Raw genomic sequence first — 27955 nt, forward strand, 5'->3', positions numbered from 1 at the left:
ATAGTGGGCTGCTTTACACTGTGTTTTATGTTAAACCCACTCGCAGTGTTGTTCAGCTCATACAAATTAATACTGAATTTTAAGACTGAAGTTCCGAAGTCTAACAAATAAATTGATCTTACATGGCACAGAAATGTCTAGAAATCAAAGAACTATTTTTCAAAACTCTGAATAAGCTGTGTATATGCAATTGTTTAATAAGGTTGAGTAAATAAAGAGGTTGCGGATTTATATGAAGTGCATATAATATTGTTTATTTTCTAATCTTAACGTTTTGAAATTTATAAGTCGCATTTACCTTAGACTGTTCAAAGTTTTAACACTAGTTTTTCTCAATCTTTTTCTGAACAGTTTCAATAACACAATAATTCGAACAACAAATATTCGATGAAGAATGGTGGAGCATTATGATTTGTATAAAATTAAATAAATACGTAACTATTACAATGAAATAACTTTGAAATACATTAGATAATTATTATTTTACGAAATTAATTCACGTCCCCTTAGAGTCAACAAAAAAGAATGTTTGTTTGTTTGTTTTGAATTTCGCACAAAGCTACTCGAGGGCTATCTGTGCTAGCCGTCCCTAATTTAGTAGAGGGAAGGCAGATAGTCATCACCACCCACCGCCAACTCTTGGGCTACTCTTTTACCAACGAATAGTGGGATTGACCGTAACTTATAACGCCTCCAAGGCTGAAAGGGCGAGCATGTTTGGCGCGACGGGGATGCGAACCCGCGACCCTCAGATTAGGAGTCGCACGCCTTAACGCGCTTGGCCACAACGGGCCTAACAAAAAAGAAACAAGAAGACAAACAGGGCATGATACTGAAACAAAATAGGTTGAATCACAATCTTAATATTTTATTGTAAAATAAATAAACTTGGAGCTTAATTTTATAAATACGCTCGTATAAAATAACATATTACAATATCGTATAACTTCTCTTTACTATTTTTAAATATATATTAATGAAACTCACTTATTATTTTATATAAAAGACAGCTCTGTAATAAAATCGAAATCATCTTGTGTTTCAACATAAGGTACTCACTACTGAGCTCAGAAGAATTCATTACTTCTAACTTGGTTAAGCATATAATTATCTTGTTACGTTTGAGTTTTGAGAAGTCTGAATATTTTCTTTGGCCCAGTTTCGCTTACATTCTTTGTGTTCTACAGTTGATCTGTCGGAAACGTTTGACAGACGAACACGATTCAACAATGACATAAAATTGTTGCGAAGGGATTCGTAATATTTCGTCAAGTAGATTGATTTCTCATCCGGGTCTTGATTATCCTGAAAGATCAAAATTAGGTTTATTGTTGTATCAATGTTCAATAAATAAGCTTTTTTGATTGAGTCATTATTTTGAGCATTATAAAACACAATGACAGTAACTTATTTTGTAAATGCTGCATGGTCAGCATGAAGATTTAGTTATGATTGGTTTATTACCGTCATTTATCAATTTGAGCACAGTTATAATATTATCAAGTTACAAATAAAGGTTGCGGTCGCTCCCCATGGGCCCAGCATAGCCAGGTGTTTAAGGCACTCGACTCGTAATCCGAAGGTCGCGGGTTCGAATCGCCATCACGCCAAACATGCTCGCCCTTTCAGCCAAGGGGGCGTTATAATATGACGGTCAATCTCGCTATTCATTGGTAAAAGAATAGCCCAAGAGTTGAATGTGAGTGGTGATGACTAGCTGTCTTCCCTCTAGTCTTACACTGCTGAATTGGGACGGCTAGCGCAAATACCCCTCGAGAAGCTTTGGTCAAAATTCAAACCAAACCAAAATCTTTCGTTCCCTAGTGATACAGCGACATGCCTAAGTTCTTACAATGCTAGAAAACGGGTTTCAATACTCACAGTGGGAAGAACACGGATAGCATTTTTGTGTTGCTTTGGGCTTAATTGCAGACAAACAAACTGTCATAGTAAAGGTGCAAGTAAACTGTGACTTCGACATTCTAGAGTACTTACTTTTAAGCCCTTTGTGTTAATCACATAATTCTAAATTTCTATGTTGTATCCATACAATAAATGCCAACTTTTAACATAATTAAAAACATGCATATATATTAGAACTTTGATAACAATTTCGAAAACCTAACTGGTAATTTTAGGTTATATATCTTGGATGAAATATTTTCGAGATCAGATAGGAATGTATTTGTTTGTATGTTTTTGAATTTCGCACAAAGCTACTCGAGGGCTATCTGTGCTAGCCGTCCCTAATTTAGTAGAGGGAAGGCAGATAGTCATCACCACCCACCGCCAACTCTTGGGCTACTCTTTTACCAACGAATGGTGGGATTGACCGTAACATTATAACGCCCCCACGGCTGAAAGGGCAAGCATGTTTGGCGCGACGGGGATGCGAACCCACGACCCTCAGACTACGAGTCGCACGCCTTAACACGCTTGGCCATTCAAGGCCCACACTACTGGGAAGGCATCAGTTTTGCAAATCGTATTAAAATAATATATAACAGCAATATTTTCTACATTCATCTAAATTCGTTGGTATTCTCTTCATGATTACTTACAGTTTCTTTAATTTTTGTATTAATTTCATTCATTTATTATAATAAACTACTTTGGTTAATATTTACTCGTTCATGTGCGTTTCTTCGGTTTCATTCTCCTCTCGATTCTCATTTTCAGTCTAATTGTTTGGACTGTCTGTCATTCATCTAGCTATGCTATGATTTGTAGTAATTATAGCACTCGGTAAATCAAATATTTACACTTTTGTTTTTTAAAATCAAATTATGTACAAAACAGCTCACTATAATTAATAATCTCTAAGATAATTTTATTTTTAGTTATTCAGCAATATTTTTTAAATTAAATACTTATCGTTTCTTTAAATCAGTATAAAGTCTTGTATACTACTTTTCGTCTGTATTTTAACAAATGCATCCTATTAAAAGATTCCATATGCAGTTAAAAATATAGAAATCTATAAAAAAGATTGGCGTATGTTAATGTAGAGGCGAAGTACCACAATCGACATACTTGGCTCTTGTATATTTGATTCTCAATTACTTCTTTGACAGACGAACTTATGAATGGATAAATATTTTAAGACCATTTCGTAATCGTCGTACAATGAGCCTATTAAATAATGTATAGTTAAAATAGACAATACTTCGAAACAGAGAGCCTTCAATATTTATCCTAGGAATGATAAAACTCAATAGAGCATTCATGACATTCTAGAGCTTTTATACGACGTTCTAAGTGACGCCTTCATACTCAAAATAAATCCTGTAGATATGAAAAAGAACCCTCTAACCTAAATATTAATTATAGTGAAAGTGGATATAGTTTCAAATACGATTAAAAACGATAAACAAGGATTTCAAACTGATGGATACTCACAAACCAAAAGTTAACAGCCACACCGTATGTTTTTCGAGAAAAATGGCCGAAGAAAGAAAAATCATAATAGTTTCATCCGACGACATACCTATCTAGCCTCACGAAATAACCTCAATAAGATTTTGTATCTTTAGTCTGCTTACATGGATCAAGAACGGTTGAGAGTCTGTTGCGTATTTGTTGTGATTCATGGTTTAAGAATGACATCGCTGCCCTTCTGTTGCAAGATAAATTGTTAAGGCAAATTATATTGCGTAAGTAAATCATTAGAATGAGCTCAATTAGAATGGCAACACGAGATATATTTTTCTTAAAGAGCTATCAGTCCTCAGCATATACATATATATTTATATTTGAACGTCTTGACCTTTCAAAATAGTACTATTTGGATCTTATGGAATGTAAAGTAATTACTTGTTGTACAAATAATAACTGCATTGAACTTTTGGTAAACATATTTTGTATAAGAACTAAAAAGCAACTTCGTTGTTTGTGAGCGAATATTGGCATTTAAGAAGTTAATACAGTTTGTGCATTTTGTCTTTGGAGAAAACAGACTGTTAGAACACATATTTATATCTTGATATACAGTCCTCTGGTAGGACAGCGGTAAGTCTACGGAATTAGAACACTAAACTTCGAGATTCGATTTTCCTCGAGAGACACAAGTCGAGTAGTCAGGTCGTGTGACTCGTAATCTGGCAGTCGCGGATCCGAATCTCTACTATTTAAGTCGTGAAAGCGTTTTAATACGACAGCCATTTTTCACTATTAGTTGATAAAACCGTAGCCCAAAGATTGGCGATGGATGGTGCTGACTAGTTGTCTTCTCTCTAGTTTATCACGTTTAAATTAGGGAATGCTTACGCGACCAGACAGCTTTCGAGTTTGAGTATCTTTGTGCAAGATTGAAAACAAATCTTCCCTTTCATTTCATTGACTCCATTTCTTTTTCCCAGAAAAATAGGTAATCGTTATAATAATATAGCTCTTATTGTTGTGAGACAGAAAGACAAAGTCTGATATTAATGCAGTTTTGTTTTTCACAGAAAACAGCTCATTTTAAGCTCAACATTTTGTCTTCGTTTTCAGAAGAACGTTTTTAGCACATGAATAAAAACAGATTTATTCTATATCATAATGTATTGAAGAAAAGAAAGAAAATTGTAATTAACTTACCTAATAAGTTGAAATAATATATTTAAGAAAGAGGACCCAGACCATTAGAAAAGTAATATACACTTGTTCGGTTAAAAGTGTCCTGTTTATTTACAGAGAAATACATTCTTTTTAACAATGTGTTAGGTGAGGCGACAGAACATCATTATAACTAGTTGTCTGTATAGGCGGCTAGTGCTCTTTTATTCGTCATTTTAGACTTTGTCTGTGATCAGTTTTATTGTTGGATTTGAATCATTGGACGCTTTAAGTACATTCAGGTTTCGTGTATTGATAAGCTGCGTGGAATTTAAAACCAATCAACACTTTTTATGCGTTTTGTAAATAATGACATATTGCATTTTCAAATAAAGTAAAACACGCTGAATGTTATAAGCTTAGTAACTAAATACTGTTGTTAAATTGGGGAAGGTTATTTAATACGATAGCAGAATACTGAATACTGTTTGTTTAATTTGATGCAAAATTCTTTACTCACTACTAATAACTTAAAACAGGTTAGACCACTGGCTAGCAATTTACTTGTTATTTATTTTATTTTTGTTGAAGAAAAGAAAAAATCATAAATAAATTTTTAATGTTAATAAATGAATAATGAATAATAACCAATTAATAAATAATATCAGTTAGTGGGGAAAAACACTGAATGTTAGTAGATTTATATACATTGTTGGTAAGAAGTATTGTTAAAACTAGAGAACATTAAATACCAGTAGATTGATAAACAATGTTAATAAGTTAGGATAATATTTAGCATTTCCAAATTAATAAGCAATGCTGATAAGTTGGAAGAAAATTGAGTATTATCAGGTTAATAAACAATGTTGATAAATGGGGAGAACAACAAATATTAATAAATTAATGAACAATGTTGGTAGCTTGGAGAAACCATTGAATATTGGCTGGTGTTATAGCTGAAGTAACTGTTAATTTTAACTTTCAATAATTATTTTAGAACATATCTTGTGTTCGACCTTCTAAAAATGTGCAGGTGTCTGTATTTACTTATGATATCCTTGTTGACTGGATGTCGTAAGATCGTAACATATTCAAATCCTTTTCCTTAGATAAAAATTACACATACAATCTTTGCTGTTAAGTCTCATTAGCCGTGTAATCTTTTCTCTGTGAACTTTGAGGAAGATTGCTTTTTAAGAAATGCGTTACAGAAGCCGATACAAACTGGCTTTAGATGGTTAAAATTGTTTGTAGACTAGTGGCTGAAGTACGTAACTTAGCGGATTGTAGGATACCTTAGTAAGGCTTTAAATTATTACAAGATGGAGTAATTCACACAAATATGGTCATTTCCCTATTTTTATCTTGTGCTGTGTAACTGTTTTGTTGGTAAAGACTATCTTCAGGTCCAACAATCAGTTAAAACTGAAACAAGAAGCCGGACAGCAGATAAATAATAAACGACTACTATCTGTGCATGAAGTTAGGTTATATCTCTTCAACTGTGTATTTTTGTTTCCGTTTTAAAAATATAACAATCCATAGCATTTAGGGAACCTGTTGGACATATTATTAGTAAGTCTTGATAAATAGTAGAACACTGAGTATTAACATATTAATAAATACAGTTAATAATTATGGAGAATATTAAACACATTTTCGGATTTTTTCTTTCTGGAAAACAATTTTCTTATTAGCAAACTAGTAAACAGTTCTGAGTCAGATTATAAATTTCAAACACATTTTCTTACAATCAATAATAAATCGCAGCTATGAACTATATAGAGTGAAGCCACATCAGCTATAATTAGTACTAGTAAGTCCCAAAACTGTAGTTCTCAGCAGATCATGGTACAGACATTTTTAACACTCCTACGAAAAGTGGGAAATTCATTTGAAATGAATCAAATGAAATGGCAATTTCATTTAAATACAAATTTATTAGCCTAATATTAATAACCTTTCAAGTTGCTCTGGGGCCTATTAGGCCCCACTTTTCGTAGGAGTGTTAAACTACACATGCAAGTGTGTTCCTTACTACAGTCTTTTCAACAGTCACATGAATTAAATGAATCTTTACCTAGAAGCCTTCATATACCTTTATACTTTGAAGATCAAAAAGTGTGTATATGTACACATATAAAATAATAAACAGTTTTTAATTACAAAAGAAATATGAACAGATTATTAAACGATCTTGTTGTTAGAAGTATAATATAATTTCAAGTTTAATATTCAGTCACATTAAGAAAGATAAGTATATCTTTATAACTCTACTGCCTCACCCATTCATTCTCTTTATTCATAGAATGTCGTACTTTTCAGGGAACTAAACGCTTTTAAGGCTATCAGTATTTTCCTCGAATATATCATTAATGATCTATCTTTAGAAGCTTGTGATATTTCCTACTGATTACAAAAAAATATAATAAACACAATCACATCGTAACTTTAACTCTGTTCACTAAGTAATACTTCCGTAAAATAGAGAAATTAATAAATTTGATGTAATTAAAATACGTTTAGCTCTTCAAATTTAAACTCAGCTTGAAATCTCTTGCTAAGCGAAGTTTTCTCTTAAATGTTAGTTTTATAATACTTATAACTGAAAAGCTCAGACAGAGAAACTAGTCGTCGTACCATCTCGACCATTCGAATTTTCTTTTCTAAATAGGATATATGTGATTGAAGGCTTCTCATTTCAGACTCCACTTTAGCATTGTACAGGTGGATGTTAAACTTTTTTCCCAATTCTCGTTGACTTTCGTTTTCTTGAGTTATGTCATTTCCTCTCGACATTCCCACATCACTGAGGGCTGACCCTTAAAGAGAGTCATTGTTGAATTATATTAATGAATATTACATATTTCATCATTCATTGTTTAAAAACAATAAAACTTATTCAAACATACAACAGTAATGTAAATGGAATTACTCAAATTTACTTTAAGATAGCTGTAAGCATTGGGAACAAATAGTTTAGTGATATGTAGTTAGTATTGAAAACAAAAGATCTGACATTTCTTTTGCATATACAAACCACGACTTTTGCCGACTTAAATAATAAAAAAAAAAAAATGCAATTTTGTAACAACCTATTGTCTTAATAATGTTGATTTTGCAAGATTTCTTAACTGTTTCTATTTTATTTAATTTGGTTTGTGGATCTTAGATTTTGGAACACGTACAAATGTTCTTCTCGTATGTATGTTTTCAAACAGTGATTCTGTAATTCACATATTTATGTACTGCTCAATACATAAACATTTGACTATTACGTTATTCATTGTTAATTAGATAATAAAGACCATGTGTCAGCTAGAATAAACGTTATGCAATCATGAATTCCTGAAACTAATTACATTATCTTACCGCGCCTTAAACAGTAGCTGTAACTGTTGATATCAGCCCAATCCTGATAACGTTATTTTACAACGACTTACTTGTTAATTTTAATGAGTAATATAAGCGTATACTTATGTTAATATTTTGGGAGTTTTTAGCATAGACTATTTTCCACCTAACTGGGAAGCCGTGTTGCAGCACATTTGTCAATATGCAGACTCAGGTAGCTTGGTGTCGTCCCTAGTTTCTTACCATTGGTTACAGAGAAGCAATGGATCGGTAACAGCCTACTTCTGCGTTCGTTTGTTATTTAGTTATTAGCTAGTTCGTTTTACTTTACTTAATTATTTATTATTATTCTAATGTACTTACGCCAAACTCCCGATGTTAGTAAGAGATACTTGCATTTTCAATATAAAGGAGTGGAACAAAAGAAGCAACAAAAGAACTAAATGCAAATCCAACCTAGCATCAACATTCTGATACATATATATATACATGAAATGAGGATGACAGGCTATCTCTAGAAGTGTGGTCGACATAATGTAGGCTCAATGGTAGTGCGTTTATCATATGTGAGTGAGATACACAGTATGAATTATTATAGTTACTTCCATTAATATCATTTGTTATACTGTTTGTTACATCTACTTTTTATTATTTTTTCAAACACATTTTCTTACAATCAATAATAAATCGCTGCTATGAACTATACAGAGTGAAGAAACATCAGCTCTATGTGATTGAAGGCTTCTCATTTCAGACTCCACAACAAACTGAACTGTTTATTATATCTACTTTTTATTATTTTTATCTTATTCTTATTATTATACTTTCATTATAAATGTTATTTTGCATTGTTAACTTTGTACATGCAGTTCGGACTAATCTATATCTCGTAAGCTTGCTTAAGCTCGTGAGATATTACTGTTATATGGAGGAAACGTCGTTAAAAGCGAAAGCACTGAGCTGATGAACCAATTAGCTCTAATTCTCATAAATGAAAATGTAAGAAGGATGTATTTGATGAGCTATAGACATTACCAATACCACTCTGAATTTTAGTTTTCCTTTACGCACGTAGCTTGCTCTGATCGAAGTTAATACGAATAATTGCACAATTTAAACAAATTAATCTAAGTTTACTACTGTATTCCTGTAATAATTTGAAATTAATTAGAATAATAAAAACATGAAGACAAATATTAATATATTTAAACACATTATTTAAAATAAAAGATGGGCTTGACTAGTTAAGCCGGATGCTTAAAATGTTTTTGCTTTTCTTTTAAGGCAGAGAATTCAGGTATTTTGTTTAAAAGTGAAAGGGCCTAATTGTTATTCAATTCAGTCATTATAACAGAAGTTAACATTTTAAAATTAACGAATAATACAAGGCAGTAAAAGGTAAGTCTAAACTAGTAACAATAGTTTACTATATAATTGCACAGTTTAAGAAAATTTTTCCAAGGTACCTTAGTATTTACAAAATATCTCTAAAGCAGTTGTAATATCTGTGAGAAAGTTAAGATAGTATTAATTGACCCTAAATAAAACTTAAATTCCAAGAACTTATCTTTCAATCTTTACACTATGAAATGCCTTTTTCAGCCTCCTTCCTTTACATTAGTGACTTATCAGTTACAAATATGTGTTTGTATTTATGTCTAGTGATATTTTAAAACAATGGGTGTATGTTTTATTTAAGTCAGTATAAACATATGCTGAATGTTCAGAAAAGTACAATCAGAAAAATATTTCAAAATATTAAAATACTTTTTTATCATGTTCTTGTGAGCATTCAGCTCACCTAGTGCTTAATGAAACTACTGGAGATTAATATCAATGACATGGATTTTAGACAAACATGCTTATCAAATAGAAGATTTAAACACTAGTTTCTGGTGATACAAACTCTAATACCTCCTGGTGGTGATATCCAAGACTCATGAGGAAGATGTGGTCTCTTCCCACGGTGGACTGCACGAGGACACCCTGATAAACTTCGGTGAGTAAGAAAAGTTCCAGTCGCGTGACCGCTACTATCACAGCCAGGAGTGGGACAACTGAAAGATTGGAAAAAGTTTAATATTTAGTATATGTAGTTACGAACAAAGCTACACAATGCGTAATTTGTGCCTGCCTACTACGTGTATCGAAACCAGATTTTTAGCATTATAAGACTTCAGTTTGATTTGTCTGTATTTACGCATAAAGCTACACAATGTACTCTGTACACTACCGACTACAGGTATTGAAACCCGGATTATAGCGTTGTAAGTCCACAAATATATCGCTGTGCAACTGAAAAGGCATGCCCTCAGACTTAAACTTTGAAACAACGAATATTTTACCTTAAATATATTATGTTTCAATGATGTCGACTATTAAAACGTTTGAAGAATTTCGAAAGTACCATGTTATGTTGAATGTAATTATTAAAAAACAACAACAAAGAAACACTTCCTGTAAATGCTTTAAAAAAAAGTAAATCAGATGAAATATTAGAATAAATGTTGCAAGTTCCGACTTTAGCTGCTAACTGAAACAAATTTCACTTTATCTAAAGGACGACGATAACAGTGTTTCTAGGTAATAATAACAATAGCAAAATTTAAGTACGTCGAAGTCTTATATAAATACTAAAAGACATTACTAAAAAGAAAATGTAAATACCTTAAACAAAGTAGCATGTTAATGTACATTTTTTCTACTTTCTATACATTTAATTAAACCAAAACAAAACACACACACCAATAAAATTCTAGAACGCAACATTAAAATTATATGTAAATATTAGGTTGTCAAGAAATAAATGTTGCAATTCTCATGTTGACATTCAGAAGCTGAATATTAAGTAACTTATCGTTGGTTTGTTCGTTTAATTTAACGTTTGTCGCTTACAAGGTGTTTTAATTGTCTGCTGTTCCAACTCTACCAAAACTAAGTTTCGCAACTCCCAAGGCAGCACGGACAAGAAGGACTTTCGTCTGACTTTCCTCTACGACTTCAAACTTGGTCGAAAAGCTACGAAACTACACGTAAAATCAACCAGGTATTCGGCCATGGACCAATTACTGAACGTAGAGTTAAGCGTTGTTTCCAAAGGTTTCGACGTGGAGATGAAAATCTTGAAGACCACGAAGATCGTGGAAGGAAGACATCTTAAGATGAAAACACATTAAGGGAAGCAGTTGACACAGACACTCGCACAACAGTATGTGAGCTTGCAGAAAAGCTAGGCACAAGCAAATCAAGCACTGCCAATCACTTGAGTGTGATTGGAAAGACAAAATAGTTGGATAAGTGGGTTGATTCCCCATGAGCTGACTGAAGATCAACAAAATCAGATTTATGAGACCTGTCAAGCATGACGCTCCAGAAATTGGACGAATTGGGAATCGAGGTTCTGTCTCATCCACCTTATTTCCCAGACCTTTCTCCTACGCATTTCTATTTTTTCAAGCACTTTGACAACTGTTTGAACACTTTCAAAACCAGACAACTGCAAAAGAAGCTTTCAGAGAGTTCATTCACCATAAAAACTCCGACTTCTGCGGTAGGAATATAAACAACATTGTTACACATTGGCAAAATTGTGTTAAAGCAAATGGTGCTTACTTTGATTGAAGCATGTTTTACAACACTAGTTTATACTTTTCCAAACTTCGCATTCAAAATCGACCTTTATTTCTGGACACAATACTTCCTGCTAGTAAAGCGTTAAGTCTACGAATTTTCAACGCTAAAATCAGAGGTTCGATTCCCCCTCGGTGGGCTAGGCAGATAGCCCGATGCGGCTTTGCTATAGGAAAGACACATGCAGACTGGACAACCTAATACTTGTCTTTCTGAAACTGACATTTGATAGTATAGTAAACAATAATAAAATATTTTGCCAACATATACATATATATATATATATATATACATCAAGCGCAATAAAACTGTGTCCCTCTGTTTCTTTTTTATATAGCTACTCCTATGTCGCCGGCTCAATCTCAGCCAAACTTTACAGGATGATAGTTTGAAGAAAGGAGAATGTTAGTCGGAAGCTTTCAATCCTCTTTACCCATTAATGATATTATCGATCCCTTATTATCTTTTACATAAGTTAACGTTAACTACATTTATAAATGGTGCCACATTCTTACACCGAATAAAATACTTTATCAAATATTCTATAATACAAAATATGCACAGTGAGGGGGGGGGAAACACACAATTATCTTATATATCTTAGTGAGTGTGGCACTCCCTAAGGAGAAAAGGAATAAAACAAATGGCTACAACCATTGTAATGATACACAAACTTAGATGAAGTTTATACTACAACAGCCACCATAAGACTGACATGAAGAACCATTTCATGTGTTATACTCACTTTCAACTTTGATCCGTGACCTTACAACTTCAGCTTGTAAGACATTGTAATACCAGTAAACAGCAATTAATTAATAACGTGGAACGGCGTAAAAGAACATTAAGAGCTTATGTTGAAAGCGAGTAACATATAGCTCCCCCTATCGCTATCACGTTTGGCACCACATATTCGTATAAAGTCACCCTGACCATCACACAGAGTACACTATGTTTCAAGTATATGCATGGTGAGTTCTTGAAGCTTATACAGAACCTTGGACGAAATAACAATGAATATTGTAATATATTATGTTATAAATAAATTGTGTGAAATGTGTGTTTTCTTATAGCAAAGTCACATACCGCTATCTGCTGAGCCCACCTAGGGGAATCAAACGCCTGATTTTAGCGTTGTAAATCTGGAGACTTACCGCTGTACTAGCGGGGAACAAGATGTGTGAAAATCAAGATTTTTGTGTTATTTATCATAGTATCTACCTCCCACTTTTTTGAAATCCATAACCATGACAAAGGACGAGTACCTCAGATTGTAGAAAAATAAAAAAGCAGACTAAGTTGTGGAAAAACATAATAGTGAACTTGTTACCGAACTGCCACTCGCAAATAAAAACAAACAATAGTACTATCTATGGTAGCACAGGTAATTATTTTACATATTGACAAACATATACACATAAATGAAAACAAGGTAGACGGTACAGTAGTACAAACAATAATAATGTATGTTAACAAAAACAAAGAAGAAATACTAAAAGCAATTATAGTTATGGTAGAAAGAAAATGGTAATCTGTGTTACCTAACGCAAAAATAACTATTCAAAACTAGAATAGACTTAGTTATGACAAACTAAACTGTAATAATCTATATTATCAAATGCAAAACGCCCCCCGCTAGTACAGCGGTATGTCTCCGGATTTACAACGCTAAAATCAGGGGTTCGATTCCCCTCGGTGGGCTGAGCAGATAGCCCTTTGTGGCTTTGCTATAAGAAAACACACACAAACACTCAAATGCAAAAACACTTAAGTAAGAAAAAAATGTCCTTTGGTAGGACAGCGGTAAGTTTACGAATTCATAATTCTTATATTGGAGTTCGATTCCCTTTGGTGGACACAGCAGATAACGTGGCTTTTCTCTAAGATAAAATAAAAAGTAGAATAGACCTAAATATTATATATTAAATAAACATAGAAAACTAATAGAATAAAAAGTTAAAATAGTCATGGTAAAAGATGCAATGATTATTTGGTACCGAACACAGTAAAGAAGATTAGGCAATGTGCCAGTAAATGAAATAATAATAGTTAAAGACTGGAAAAACAGAAACAATTCGTCATAGTAAAATAAGACAATAAATTATGTCACTTAAAAAGCCAACACAATTAACACTTATTGAAACAAAAATCTATTTAAACTGAATGGTTATAATGGAGTTATTGCCAGTGCTTATGCTTTCTCAGATATTCTATATTAGAATGTTACGACGTTATTATTTATGTTTTATATTATAATATTACGATAGTGATATCAAGGAATTATGCCAAATATTTCAGGAAACATAATATTTTAACGAATGATCTTTGTATAATTAAAGTTTACTAATAAATTGCCACAGAAATCATAATATATGTATATGAAATCATTGGATGAGAAAAATTTAAATGTTACCTCATTGTAATGAAAATTGTTGAGTGGTTTCCCCTAGAATTAGCAGTAATGGTAACATAGATCTTATCGGTTTATAACACATTTTCAAAAAACTATTTATCAATCAAATTGCTTGTGAGCCACAATCAAAAGTTAAAAAGAAATTTCTGTTAATTTCACAATTAATCCAATTCCTACAGGGGTCTCATACGTATTTTAAGTAGGAAATTAGTGACTTTATGCAATCCTCGTGTTTGGATCCTTACATTAAGTGATATAATAGGTAAAAAGTATTCAATCTGACACAAGATTGTAGTGTAAAGTATATAAACTAGTCAGTAAAGTTATGTGAAAACGTTTGTGTTCATAGTTTTTTAACAAACTTTATTTTTCAACAATCCATAGATGCTCAGTTAATGATATATTTTTAAAGCATTACTGAAATAGAATAACCTGTATTTTTGTATTCATAGAATTTTGGAGGAGATTCTGTAATGGTCTGGACAGGCATATGCTTGGGTGGCTGCACGGACTTACTCATACTCGACAATGGTACTCTGAACGCACAACGATATAGAGAAGAAATTCTGGAACCCATTGTGAGGCCTTTTGCCAGTGCTGTCGGCGATGGATTCATTCTTATGTAGGTTAACGCACGAGCCCATGTCGCCAGACTGTGTATGAACATCCTTGACGAGAAAGGAATAGAGACTTTTGAGTGGCCCGCCAGATCTCCAGATTTAAATCCGATTGAACATTGTTGGAATATGTTTTCGAGGTGTGTTAGTGAGCCCCAGCACCCTCCTCAGAATGTACAGGAACTCCGACAAGCCCTGGTAGATGAGTGGGTTGCCATACCCCAAGATAACATCGATAGACTGATTCAAAGTGTGCCAAATCGGTGTCAGGAGTGTGTCACAGCCCGTGGAAGTCACACTAGATATTGAATGTTTCAAACATTTCTTAAATAAACATATGTAAACTGTTTAAAGTATTGTTTCATATTGGGTATCAGTTTTGGTGATATTGGTCATTTTTAAAAATTTTATTTCTCCATGTTTTACCGTTCATCACACATTAAAAAATGGATACAGATGGAACTGAAATGAAGCAAATTACCTTAAAGTATAAAAATATTATCACACTTGGATCATTGAGATAAATTATATGAGAAAACGTACTTGTTCCTTTAATTTTTTGAACACTTTATATACACATGTTTGTTTCTTAATTAGATTTCTCTCAAAGCTACTGAAAGCGAGAGCTAGCCGTGTTTGTTATTTCAACGCTTGGAAGTGACACTCTAGAAGAAAAATATGTAGTAAACAAAACCAACCGTCAACTCTTAGTCTATTTTTGTTTAGAGAGAAGTTTTTGGTTTACACTTTTGGCGATAGTGAAACGACAACTATAGAACTTTGGCTCCACAGTTCTGCACATTAATCACTGGGTCACGCTCGACCGATGTGGATATGGGGTATGTATATAAATTGTTACGAATGTTGATGTAGATTTTCGTATATATATGTACTTTATTATGCAGTTCAGAAGTTTTCTACCAATTATATTAACACCATAATATCAAACACGCGTAGTAATACATTGCTCTCTGTGACATAATTGCTTGTTGTCTAATTTTATACATATCAATCGAAAGCTTGATTGTATGCTAAAATTTCTTTTTATTTTACTCTCACATAAAGATTTTATTAAAGCTATTTTAAGTGTTTTTATATAGATATTGAAACACCAACTTACCTACTTCCTTGTGGTTTAATTATTCTTCTACTTGAATTTAAAGGTTCGGGATGACACTTGACTACATCTTTACTAAGAGTCGAGCAACAACCTGACACTCTGATTCTCAGAAAAAAATTACTTTTAATATTGGAAAATAAACTAGGTAAAATAAATACAATATATCGATTACCTTATGATAAAGTTCTTCTTAACTAAAACTTTTAAAATGACACGTAGTAACACTCACTACCATAAACACAATTAAAAGAAAAGACAAATATATATTAAATCAATAAAGAATACGTTTTATATATTCACTAAGGTTTGTTCATGAGCACCAATCATATTTTTTACACAGTTATTTCTGTAGAACAGAATAATTACGTTGGTATAATCAAACAATAAATATGGTAAATCTATTTATCAAACTATACTTACTAAGACCTACAGTGATCAATTAATCCTCTTTGATCTGCTTAGTTCTGACGTTTTACATATTGCAGACACGTTTTTTTTTCACAAGTTTTGATTATAACTCAATATTTCACTAGTTTTCATAGAGAGTTGCTTAATGTATAAAATAATTGTTAACTTTACAGAAGAAAAATAACTCAGGTACACTCTAACGAGTCTGAAACATATTCAAAACAAATTATTCGAACAAAATTATTATCTCCTAGAATCGAATCAGCAATGGCTAAAATATTCATATAAATGAAATCGTGCAAAAATAAAATAAATTTTAACATCAAGAACAGTTAATCAAACATCTTACCGGTATATGTTGTCATGGGTCTTTTCTTCTCTCAACAAAGAAACTTTGCTGGAGCGATTGACACGTGGACAACCTGACAGACTACGATGAGTAGAGTAATTCCCTGTCACATGACCAGAGCCATCACATCCATAAGTCGGGCAGCTAAAAATCAATAAACGAAAATATGAATATATGTTAGCACTGGTGAGACTTTAGTCTGATTCGTAATGGCTGATTCACAACAATGATAAAACTGACACATTACGTCAAGGCAAAAATTATCTGAAGATTCTTCTTATAAAATGTTTTCCAAAGGTAAGAGGTTCTTTGAGTAGCTCTAGATTAATCTAATGAAATGTTTCACCATTGATATAGGGATTTTTGAATAATTGAAGATTATTCTTATGAAAGGTTTTGTTAGAGATGCTGAGATATTTGAATTTATTTGAACAACAGAGCTACTTTAAGCATAATTATAAGTTAGCATATTAGACTGTAGAAAAAGTTTAAATAAAAAGTAATTATTTACGCTGATTATTTTTTATAAGCTGATACATTGAAAGGAAGAAAACTTTTGTATTTCTAAATTTCACTTTTATCGTCAAATGATAAAAGATAAATACAAATAGAACGAGTAGATAAAGTGTACTAAAACTAATTAATTAAATAGGTGCATTTTATTTTGTGAGTAGTTTTTAATTACATTTTACCATCCAAAAATGTATAAAAGGATAAAACACTTCTTAAATATATATATCAAATCGTTAAGTTTACTTATGTGAAGCAAAACCTTTAACGATCGAATATGTAAAATAATTCCTACTTTAAAAATTTTAAAATAGTGCTTTTTTACACTCAGATGAGGTGGAATTAACTATTTTAAAAATCTTCTATTAAATGACGAGAACTTCGTATCTTATAACACATTTAAATGTGTTATATTGAGAGTAACTTACGTTTTAAATCATACTGATCTCAAAGCTACTTGATCGAAAAAATTGTTTTACTAATGATTATTACTAAACTATGTTGTTTGAGTGATATAAAGTAGTTTCCTAAGTGTGTTACGTCTGAAAACGTATGCTTCGGATTTCCGTTTACTATGAAGCATCAAAACAGCAGTGTATCTTGTTTCCATTCCGTTTGATTTTTAGACTGGTTATAAAAAATGAATTCAAACCGAGTGTTTAATTCTAAATAGAAATCTAGTGCAGTATCTTACCTTAATTCGTGACGCTGACTTTTTAATTGGTCTTTGTTGGCAAGAGGACACCCTGAAAGACTGTGTAAATAATAAAAAATGCATCTTCCACCTAACGCAAAGAGAGGTAACGTACAAAAATAACATTACTGTGTAAACGCTTACATTTTTGGACACCAAATTTCGTGGTTTTGGATTAAAAAGTTACTTTGTTCGTTATTTCCCCCTCACCAAAAATAAAAAAAACACAAAATGTTACTTAATTTGATTGCAATTTACCGTCTTATCACGTTCAACATTTGAATCATAAGTAACATAATCAAATACCCACACTTTCAATTGGCTTATAAAAATATGGGACTCAAGGTTTAGCTATTAGAAAATGTCTCTAAAACAGTGGCTTAAGACGAGTAGCATTCAACTTTAAATCCCGACAGCTTTTTGATTATCCCATTTAAATGCATACACTGACATGTAATTAAGACATGGGAGCTTAATTTACTAACCATAGTGTTGAAAACTTCTAACATATTTCATTGAAGTTTTAATTTCGTAGTTCAACAGATTCACAAAAAAAACACGAAAATTGAAGTGTCACAAATAACAGTTTTGTACACAGAAATCCTATGTAGAAAGCAGAAGAGAATAAAAAATAAAGCTTTTCCTAATTCCAAAGAATATCGCTATTTCTTCCTCATCGGACATTATTTCAGAAGACAATAATCAGCCTAATTATTAGCATATAAATGTTTGAATAATTTCATGAATTTGATTGTAGCTCACTTGTTAAATTTTCAAACGTATTTATTCATAAGAAATATTGAGTATTTGGTGTCAATAAGCTATTGTCATTTACCAAAGATATGAAGGGACCGAATATTTCATCAGGAAATAAAAACTAATGAACGTCACGTGCTTATGCTCTATCAAAATCGTATAAGCTATGTCCTGGATTATGCACTAATGATGGTCACTACGAGTGCTGTGAAATTAGATTGGTTGAAAAGATACGATGCCGCGTTTGAAACTGGTACAGGATGTACTTCAACCACTCCAAAACGGCCATATTATACGTGAAAAGCCCAAACAAGATCACAAGACGACAATTGTGCTTACAAGCAAAATTATTTTCTGGGGCTTTGTTACATTATAAAGACTATTATATAACCGTACCACTGTCCTTTTTAATTGAGATATAGCTTAAAAGAGGCCTCAGAAGAGTGTCGTAGTTGAAAAAATGCCATACCGCCACTACTGAGATAATTGGTTACTATCAGGTCTCAGGCGCTCCATACAGAATAACATTAGGTGTCTCTGGTATTCTTGGACATTTATATAGACAGAAAATGTAAAGTTTGAGCAGATTCTGTTTGAAGATCATGGTGGACAGCCTCCTGTCACCACAGCCACAGTTGGTTCCTAAACCACAGCTAGCTGGTTGGGCATTCATTATCTCGTTGAGAAACAACATTCTTCATAGGGTTGTTAGAGTATTCAAGCCTTCCATAAGCAGCACAAAGGTGAAGCTGGAACCCACAAATTAAACTCTACCCTGGAATGCTGAAAGTAATGAACAATGAATCAAAAACAAACAGTACCACCACAATAATATGTGGAACAGACTTGTTGTCATAACTGTGTAAAATTCAAATTGGTTTTCCTCAGGTAGATGATAGAAAGCAAATTAACTGCATGGTAAAACCACTACAAATAGGGGTGAAGTTAAAGGAGCAAGCTGACAAATGTTTAAGCGATACCCCTATTTTCTGTACATCTTGCTAGTAGGATATCAACCTTTTCTGTATTGGTAAGACGAAAACTGTAACCGTGGAAAGACTTCGTCAACATTCAAAGAGAAACAGAATGTTGGAAAACAAAATATCACATAGTGTAGCCAAGAAAAGCAAAACATGTATAATTAATAATACAGTATACAGCCAGAAAGCCATTGAGAACATCAGTAAAAGAACTCTCTTCTATCGCTATCGATGAAGCCGGTATCAATTTGAGGGGCCAGTTATTTTTTTACTCAAAACTCAACTCATTTGAAATTTATTCATACTAAAGATAAAAATCATTTATAATTCAGATATTGAAACCAGTTTTATTTATTAAAACTAAATTATAATTATTATAAGTTTTCCAAATAATATTTATATATTCTGCATTGATTAAAATCTTCATTCTGATGCCATAGTCTATAATATTAAATAGCGAAAATAAAATATCTTTCAAAATACAAATTTCTTGTAATAACAAATTATGTATATATGTTGACTGGGCACATAAGAGAGTTAACTTTACACGCGATTCTTAATTAGATTAGGATTTATTAATTTAATTTAAAGAGCAGGTTTAAGGTTTGAATATTCCTTGCTGGTACAGGGGAAAGTCTATGGATTTACAACTCTAAATTCAGGGGTTCTCTCCCCCTCGGTGGACACAGCAGATAGCCCAATTTGGTTTTGCTACTACTAAAAAAACAAATAAGGTATGAAATAAAAATATAACATGATCTTAATTTATTAAGCCTAATTTACAAGTTTTGTTTTCAAAGTCATGATTCAGACACTTTGTTGTTGTTTTTTAATTTCGCGCAAAGCTACACAAGGGCTATCTGCTCTAGCTGTCTCTAATTTAGCAGTGTAAGAATAGAGAGAAGGCAGCTAGTCATCACCACTCACCGCCAACTCTTGGGCTACTCTTTTACCAACGAATAGTGGGCTTGACTGTCACATTATAATGCCCCACGACTGAAAGGGCGAGCATGTTTGGTGCAAAGAGGATTCTAATCCGCGACTCTTGGATTACGACTTGAAAGCCTTAACCCACCTGGCCATGACGGGCCCAATCAGTCTCTATTCAACTTTTCTTGTATATATTATGAATATATATATATATATATTATTATTATTATTATTATTATTATCGTCAAAAGCAGTTAAAATATTAAAATACTAACGTACAGTATACAAATACATATGCTAAAAATAATTTTCAATGAAATTACATGAACCATTCTTAGACATTAGCATAGAAACTTTTACATACCTTCGGTGAGTAGTATATTTTCCAGAAACATGGCCAACCCCCCGACATCCAGGTACTGGACATTGAATCAGTTCCTTTCCATCCTGCCGCCTGGGTGGAACTGTTTTGGCTATTTTGTATGGGGTGGGTCCTCTATAAACACATTGAAAATTGAAATACTAAACACAATTTTTATAATACACATTTCTTTTTAACCCGTAATCATTTAACACAAAAAATTATCGTCTGAGTTGTACATCTTATGTTTCTCTTAATATTTTTGAAATTCTTTCTAACCATACAAACGTATGTATTAGATAATGTAAGTAACCCAAACAATACAGCATATATTAAATGATAGTTACCATACTTCAATAAAATAAAGTTACATCTTCATAAGGTCTAGGCCTGGCATGACCAGGTGGGTTAAGGCGTTCGACTCGTAATCTAAAGGTTGCGGGTTTGAATCCCGGTCGCACCAAACATGCTCGCCCTTTCAGCCTTGGGGGCGTTATAATGTAGTGGTCAATCCTACTATTCTTTGGTAAAAGAGTAGCCCAAGAGTTGGCGGCAGGTGGTGAAGACTAGCTGCTTTCCCTCTAGTCTTACACTGCAAAATTAGGGACGGCTAGCGCAGATAGCCCTCGTGTAGCTTTGCGCGAAATTCAAAACCAAACAATCATACGATCTTGTTTTTAACTCAAGACATTTTGTAATATATTTTATTTTAGAATAAATATTCATTATTTCTTAGACGCTATTTCAACACAAAGTATTATATACCTCACATTTTACAAAGAAAAAAGTTTAAGTATTGAGTTTTTGGTTAATAAATGCTTGTATTTTCCGCATTACGGTAACTAACGGCTTTTGTTTGAACACAAGAATCAACTTCTAAAACCCTAAATAGTTTCTGTCAAAGAAATCCTAATTTGTAACTTACGCTTTTTGATCAAACAAGTGGATGTTTACTAAAAATGGTTCATGAGCCCACTTATGGTCTCTGTTTTGGCTGTTTCTACACGTACAAACTTCTGTTGAATGATTAGGCGAAGTTGGAAGCGATCTGGACGGTGTTCTACCAGGATGCGAGTACAACGTTCCATTAGTTGACGCATCCACTCTACTGGTGGGAGATGTAGGTAAGGAACGGGCTGCAAAACCAAAACATGATGAGTGAAAGCTGGGGGTTGTGAACGACGAAACTGGTTGCGTCGATAAAGTTTCCGAGGTTGTCACAGGAGCAGAAGCCCAGGTTTCCATCATTAACTCGGAGATTGGTTGGTCGTAAGAACTTAGATAACTTGAAAAGCTATTCTGATTTATCCTGTTCTCATCCATGATGTCACTAATTACATTACGTGCTTTAGGACTGCTACCGCCGCAATCATAATTTGAGGTCATTCTTTCACAGGAAAACACAGCTGTAGATCTCTGACTCGGCGTCGTTTCATTGATGTACGATCTTCTATCTTTAACACTATCTGCCACAGATGGGGAACGTGAACAGTCTTTTCCAGAAAATGAGCATTTAGAAGAAGTTGGGGAGGAAAGAGCTTCAGATGTTGAGCAAAACAAAGGCAATCCTGAAGGGTTTTGTGACCGGTATTGGGAGGATATTTGTGATAAAGATGGTTTTGTGGTCGGTAAATCTGTTGCCATGACATCTGTCCTGGTACTGAAATCTACAGGTTCTGTTTGTTCTGGAACTTGTTGGTCAGAAAGAAACGACATCTCTTTGGGTGAAGTTTGAGCAATAATTCTGTGTGAAACAAAATGAATGGTATAAATACTTGTAGGTTATTTCAAAATAATCCAAGAGTAAGGCAGATAGAAGAAATTACAAACCACAGCTATGAAATAAATAAATATAGGTTTTACAACGACACAACAAACCTCACATACATCTCAACAAGAAACCTACTGATAAAGGTATACGTTTTAATTACGGAATAGAAAACATAATTTCTCCAAAACTTAGTCTGTTTCCAAATATAACACTTCTCCTCTATGAATACTTAAAACAGTATAACCTGGTATTTTCTGAAAACTTGAAACATAATGTTGTTCACTTATCTGAAACTTTGAAACACAACATACTCTTCATATCCGAATATCTAAAAATAACAAACCTGCGTATTTGAATACCTAATTGTATCTCATTTCCCAATACTTTATTCCTGCAGTTTAATACAGTAAAAAGCAGTGACGACTTTACTAATCAAAAACAAAATGTGAGATATCATTAAGATATGTTAATAACTAATACAAGTGTTTCAAAATTCAATACGGTTAACTTTTTTACTAAATAAATAATACGTGGGCGGGATGGCTAACGCCCCTTCTTTCGTGTGCTGAAATTTCTCTTTCTGGTTCAACTTTGCTAAAATATAAATAAATATTTACTGTATAAAAACGTCACATACTTAGGGGAAAACTTTTGTCTAACAGATATAAGATAAATTTATTTAGTTCACTATAACAGAGAAAATATCAATAGATACAGTTAGTATTAGGATAGAGAAAATGTGCGTGTGATTTTTCTTATAGCAAAGCCACGTCAGGCTATCAGCTGAGTCCACTGAGGAAAACCAAACCTCCGGCCTTTAGCGTTGTGAATCCATCGACTTACCACTGTACCAGCGAGGGACAAGAGAGAAAATAACACATCGAGAAGAAAATATTACTGGAAAACTTTGTATGATCATTAACGAGCTCTCAGAAGCTATAGAAATTAAATATGAAAACTGTAAGGTGATGAAAGGAGTTTTTTTTAATTGAAAATCACATTTTACTTAGAGTGGTTGAGTAGAGGCTTAGAAAATTCACAAACAAATCTTGAGTAAAATATTTTATTGAAAAATCGGAGTTTTTCTGTAAAACAGACTTGTAATGTTTATTAAAAACCTACCTAACTTCGTGAAGATGTATTTCGTGCATTGAGAGTTATGATACGTATAGTTCCATTGATATATGATGGTTACATTTCGGTCAGAACGATCAAAGAGATATTTAAAGATAAAACTGTAACCGAGCTCTGCTTGTAGAATTCTACGAGGAACAAAAAATAACGTGTCCAGTTCTTATGGAAAGACAGGGAAAACTGTTAAAAATCTTTCCATTTTAACAAGGCTATAAAAGGTTATGCAGTATTGTTTATTACTACGTTAATAATTGAGCTGTTTTTTTCAGACTTCTCAAGTAAACAACTGAACTTTCCCGACTTTAATGTAATAAGCATTCAGATCCACTAACTAGCCAATAAACGTATTTTATTACAGAAAAGATAACTGTCATGACATTTTGAAATAAATGTTGTTGTTTTTTCTGTCGACAAATTGGATAGTGGCTGCGGGCTGCCACACCCTAACCTGGCACTTGAATCACAGTGGACGAAGGTCATGTCATGTGTAAAAAAACTGGCCATTGTGTATCGTTATTGTACTGTATATAAATCCAGACTTTCCTCTGACAGAAGCATATTCCTTTAGATTTTTCACAAATTTATACTCATATTTTGTCAAATTTAACTTGCATTTTTCCCTTTGTTTCACTTTAATGTTATGATAGTGTTTTTGTTTTAATGTTTAATTTAACATTATTTCCATCTATTTTAGTTTACAGTGAAGTTTCACACTGGAATGGTAAGATAAATTTATTAAACGTTATTCACTATTTTCCTAGTAGTTCAACACACTCATTGCAAACAATTGCTTTTGATTTATTAAATGTCTTGTGTTTATCTACTTTTGCAAATAGAGATTTTTGTCTTACGTTTTCACGTATCGCTTTTTTTTCCTTGTCAATGAACTCAGTCAGAGTTCAGAAAAAAAAAGATCCATAACCTATAACAGAACCTACAGTTAACAGACCTTAATTAACCAACTATTCTGCAGGAAGTACGTGTACAGGAAAATAGCACGTGGGTTTTACTGATTGTGAATAGCTCAGCTTATTGTGTACAACAAAATTGTGAGGTCAGACTCCAACCCGAATATCCAACTTTCAATAGTGTATATGTTTGTAAGGCTAAGTAGAAAGTTAATAAAGCCATTTACAAATGTATCGGTGTACAACTCGAAACGTTGTCTTACCTTAAAAACAGGGAGATATATTAAATGTTGGCTAACTTGCAATTTATAATTTCGTTCTCATTGTAGTTTTGATTTCTGCTTTCTTCTATTTGTATATAGTTTGTATAAATAAAGCAAAAATTTGTCATTTGGAACGACCAGCCTCCAATCGAGTTGCTTTCTCTATATCCAACAGGTTGTGTTTGTTTGTTTGTTTTTTAATTTCGCGCAAAGCTACACGAGGGCTATCTGCACTAGCCGTCCCTAATTTAGCAGTGTAAGACTAGAGGGAAGACTGCTAGTTATCACCACCCACCGCCAACTCTTGGGCTGCTCTTTTACCAACGAATAGAGGGATTGACCGTCACATTATAACGTTCCCACGGCTGAAAGGGCGAGCATGTTTGGTGCGACGGGGATTCGAACACGCGACCCTCAAATTATGAGTCGAACGCCTTAACCCACCTGGTCGTGCCGGGCCAAGCAGATTGTTAGCACTCAGGAAGGAAATTTTTGAGTCTCCTGTTTATTTATCAAACTTATGCAAAAGTTATAAATTCATTGTTGCTATTTAAATATCAGGAAGTATTGATATAATAAGAAAAATGTTTGCATCTTGATTATCAGTGTTCGCAGGTCTAATGTTTACTTCAGTTTCGTCATTATTAGTAACTCAGAAATTGTGAAATGCTCATCTTTAACTCTACTAACTATGACAAAGTAATCACCTGAGATAATAGTATTCCATCTTATTAAATATGTCAATGTTCTTAAACTTTCTCTGACATTACTATCAATGAAATTCATTTGTTGCTTCGTGTTTCTAAACGTTCATAAATGTGTCGTAATATTATCAGGCGGAAAAACAGTGTACATGTCACTCTATTTCTTTTAATATATGTATTAAAGTGAATGCGTTGGATGAAGCTTTTCTTTTACCACCTCGGAATTCTGTCCGAATGAAGTATCGGATAATTAGCAGAGTAAAAGTGTCGAAATTTCAAATAGAATTATAGTTTTATTTTAAGTATTGAAAGTAAATGGAATGGCAGTTTTATTTTACATCTATAAATGAACAGAAGCAAAAGTAGTGAAAATAGATGGAGTGACAGTTTTATTTTATATATATTAATTAATTCATATAGAAGCGTAGAAAGTAGATTCAACGGCAATTTTATTTTACAATTGTCAATCGGTAGGGATAAAAATGCTGAAATTAAATAGATTTGCAATTTTCTTTTATACCTCAATTAGCGGGTGCAAAGTACTAAAACTAGATAGAATGAAAGTTTTATTTTATATCTTTTAGTACACGGAAAAGTAGATTTAATGGCAGTTTTATTTTATAATTGTCAGTTACTAGGGACAGAAGAACTGAAAATAGATAGAATTACAATTTTATTTTATATCTCAATTAGCAGGTGCAAAGTACTGAAAGTGGATAGAATGAAAGTTTTATTTTATGTCTCAATTAACAGGTACTAAATAACTGAAAGTAGATAGAATGAGGTTTTATTATATATCTGTTAGTAAACGGGAATGGTTGAATTTCACTGGCACTTGAGTTTTGTTATATTTTTGTACGTTAAAAATAGCGAAAAGTTTAAAATTTTGTTATAATGTTAGCTTTATTATAATATTTTGTTCTTAAACGTGATAGTCTAAAGTTTAAGCTCTCTTTTAAAGATAAATCAACCGGACTAGTAACAATGTCATTTGTCTTTAAACACCAAGAGACAATTATTTATGGACGATAAAGGACGTTTTCCCTTTTTAGGTGATTGTGGGTTTCGCATTTCGATATTTTGCAAATCACACGTTATACGAATCCAAACACGTGCCTATAAATGAGAATAAACCACAGTATAAACAACAGTTTAAAAAAAACGCTTTTGATAAAAACCCATGAACCCCTTCAGTCAAAAAAGCAGTTTCAAGGGTTTTAAAATAGTTCTCTTTTTCGTTTTGTGCAGTCTAGAGTCTAAAACTGACACGTGGGTGGAGAAATTCGTATAATGTTTTATCCTCAAAGTTGAATACGAAATTTTGGCTAATTTCTATTTATAAAAAAAACAACAACTGATGCACGATTAACAGAAGCTTACAACAGTTGACTTTAGTTTCACCCTACATATTTTAATTTAAAATGCCCAATATCGAAAAAGGTACGAAATATAACACCTCAAAACATTTGTTTTTGTCATAAACGATCATGTATTGATAACTATGCTTGATCACGAAATGTTATTCGGAAAAATTTGGATAATAAGTAGTATTTAATAATAATAGTAATAATAAGTATTTCTGCCTAGACTCAATTCAATGTGATGAGAATAAAAAAATCACACAAATGTATTGATAATGTTAATATATTAGAGAAATCGATAACAAAACTTAGACATGCACAATTTAAATGTGACAGGCTTGGCAACAAATTACACCGACATACTTTATATATTAATATGTATGGCTAAATACTTAACTTGTGCAGTTTATTTGATAAAAAATATAGCTAAAATAGGCTTAACAGTTTAAAATTTGAAATACATTGCAAAATAATGTCTGAACAGTTTGTTTGTTGATAGATGTGGCAAAATTAGGTCCACACAATTTAAATGTTTGTAATTGTAGTTTCTGACCAGTTTACATGTTAATAGATACAGCTAATTTATCACCTCAAATATTCAAGAACCTTATTGTAAAACCTGTAACTTATAACAAAATCATTTCGTTAACAATGTTTATCCACATGCAATATTTATCATTATATTTGCTGAGAAAGCAAATATAAATTTTGTCGGAGATACGAAAAACTGATATAATAATATTTTGTTGTAGACATTTTAGAGATATCGTTTAAAGTAGAGGTTTTACAAAAAAATAATAAGTCAACTGCACTTCCCAAACATTACTGTTACAAAGATAAAATGGAAATTCACCTGAAACTTCTTTCTTGTTTTACCGACTTTTCCTTCTTTTCCACGTCGAAATAATTTGGTTTCAAATAGCCATGTCCAAGGTGAAAGCTCACATCACTGTACTTTTTATCAAATTTTTCAAATTTTCTCGCCGTGTGACTTGAAGAACAAGGTTCGTCAAACACCCTCGTCGCTTTCAAGTCTTTGCGTGGATCAAGCGAGCTTGAGTCTGCAAATTAATACTAAATATTAATAGTTTAACTCTGACTTTGCGTTTTAAGTATTTCTATGGTAACCGTGAAAAACGTATTGTTGAAATTGTTA

At 32.7% G+C, this 27955-nt stretch overlaps 2 protein-coding genes across 2 annotated transcripts in view; both read right to left on the bottom strand.

Annotated features, from left to right (window-relative positions):
- Positions 1-689: 689 nt before the first annotated feature.
- On the bottom strand, positions 690-27840 carry LOC143229367 (uncharacterized). The gene is made up of 9 exons (XM_076461601.1): positions 27653-27840; positions 21584-22402; positions 20662-20793; positions 17632-17691; positions 16428-16571; positions 15671-15769; positions 9805-9947; positions 7177-7358; positions 690-1305 (listed from the first exon to the last, which is right to left on the bottom strand). Exons 2-9 carry the CDS (start codon positions 22372-22374, stop codon positions 1108-1110), a joined length of 1749 nt encoding a protein of 582 aa, XP_076317716.1. The 5' UTR covers positions 22375-22402; positions 27653-27840; the 3' UTR covers positions 690-1107.
- Positions 27726-27955, bottom strand: part of LOC143229368 (uncharacterized) — a 32947-nt gene continuing 32717 nt past the window's right edge. The window contains exon 6 of the mRNA XM_076461602.1: positions 27726-27860. Coding sequence (XP_076317717.1) covers positions 27845-27860 — 16 coding nt within the window. The 3' untranslated portion in view covers positions 27726-27844. The remainder of the gene's footprint in view (positions 27861-27955) is intronic.

Source organism: Tachypleus tridentatus, chromosome 10 (assembly GCF_004210375.1).
Source record: "Tachypleus tridentatus isolate NWPU-2018 chromosome 10, ASM421037v1, whole genome shotgun sequence".
In the NCBI taxonomy this organism is placed as follows: domain Eukaryota; kingdom Metazoa; phylum Arthropoda; class Merostomata; order Xiphosura; family Limulidae; genus Tachypleus; species Tachypleus tridentatus.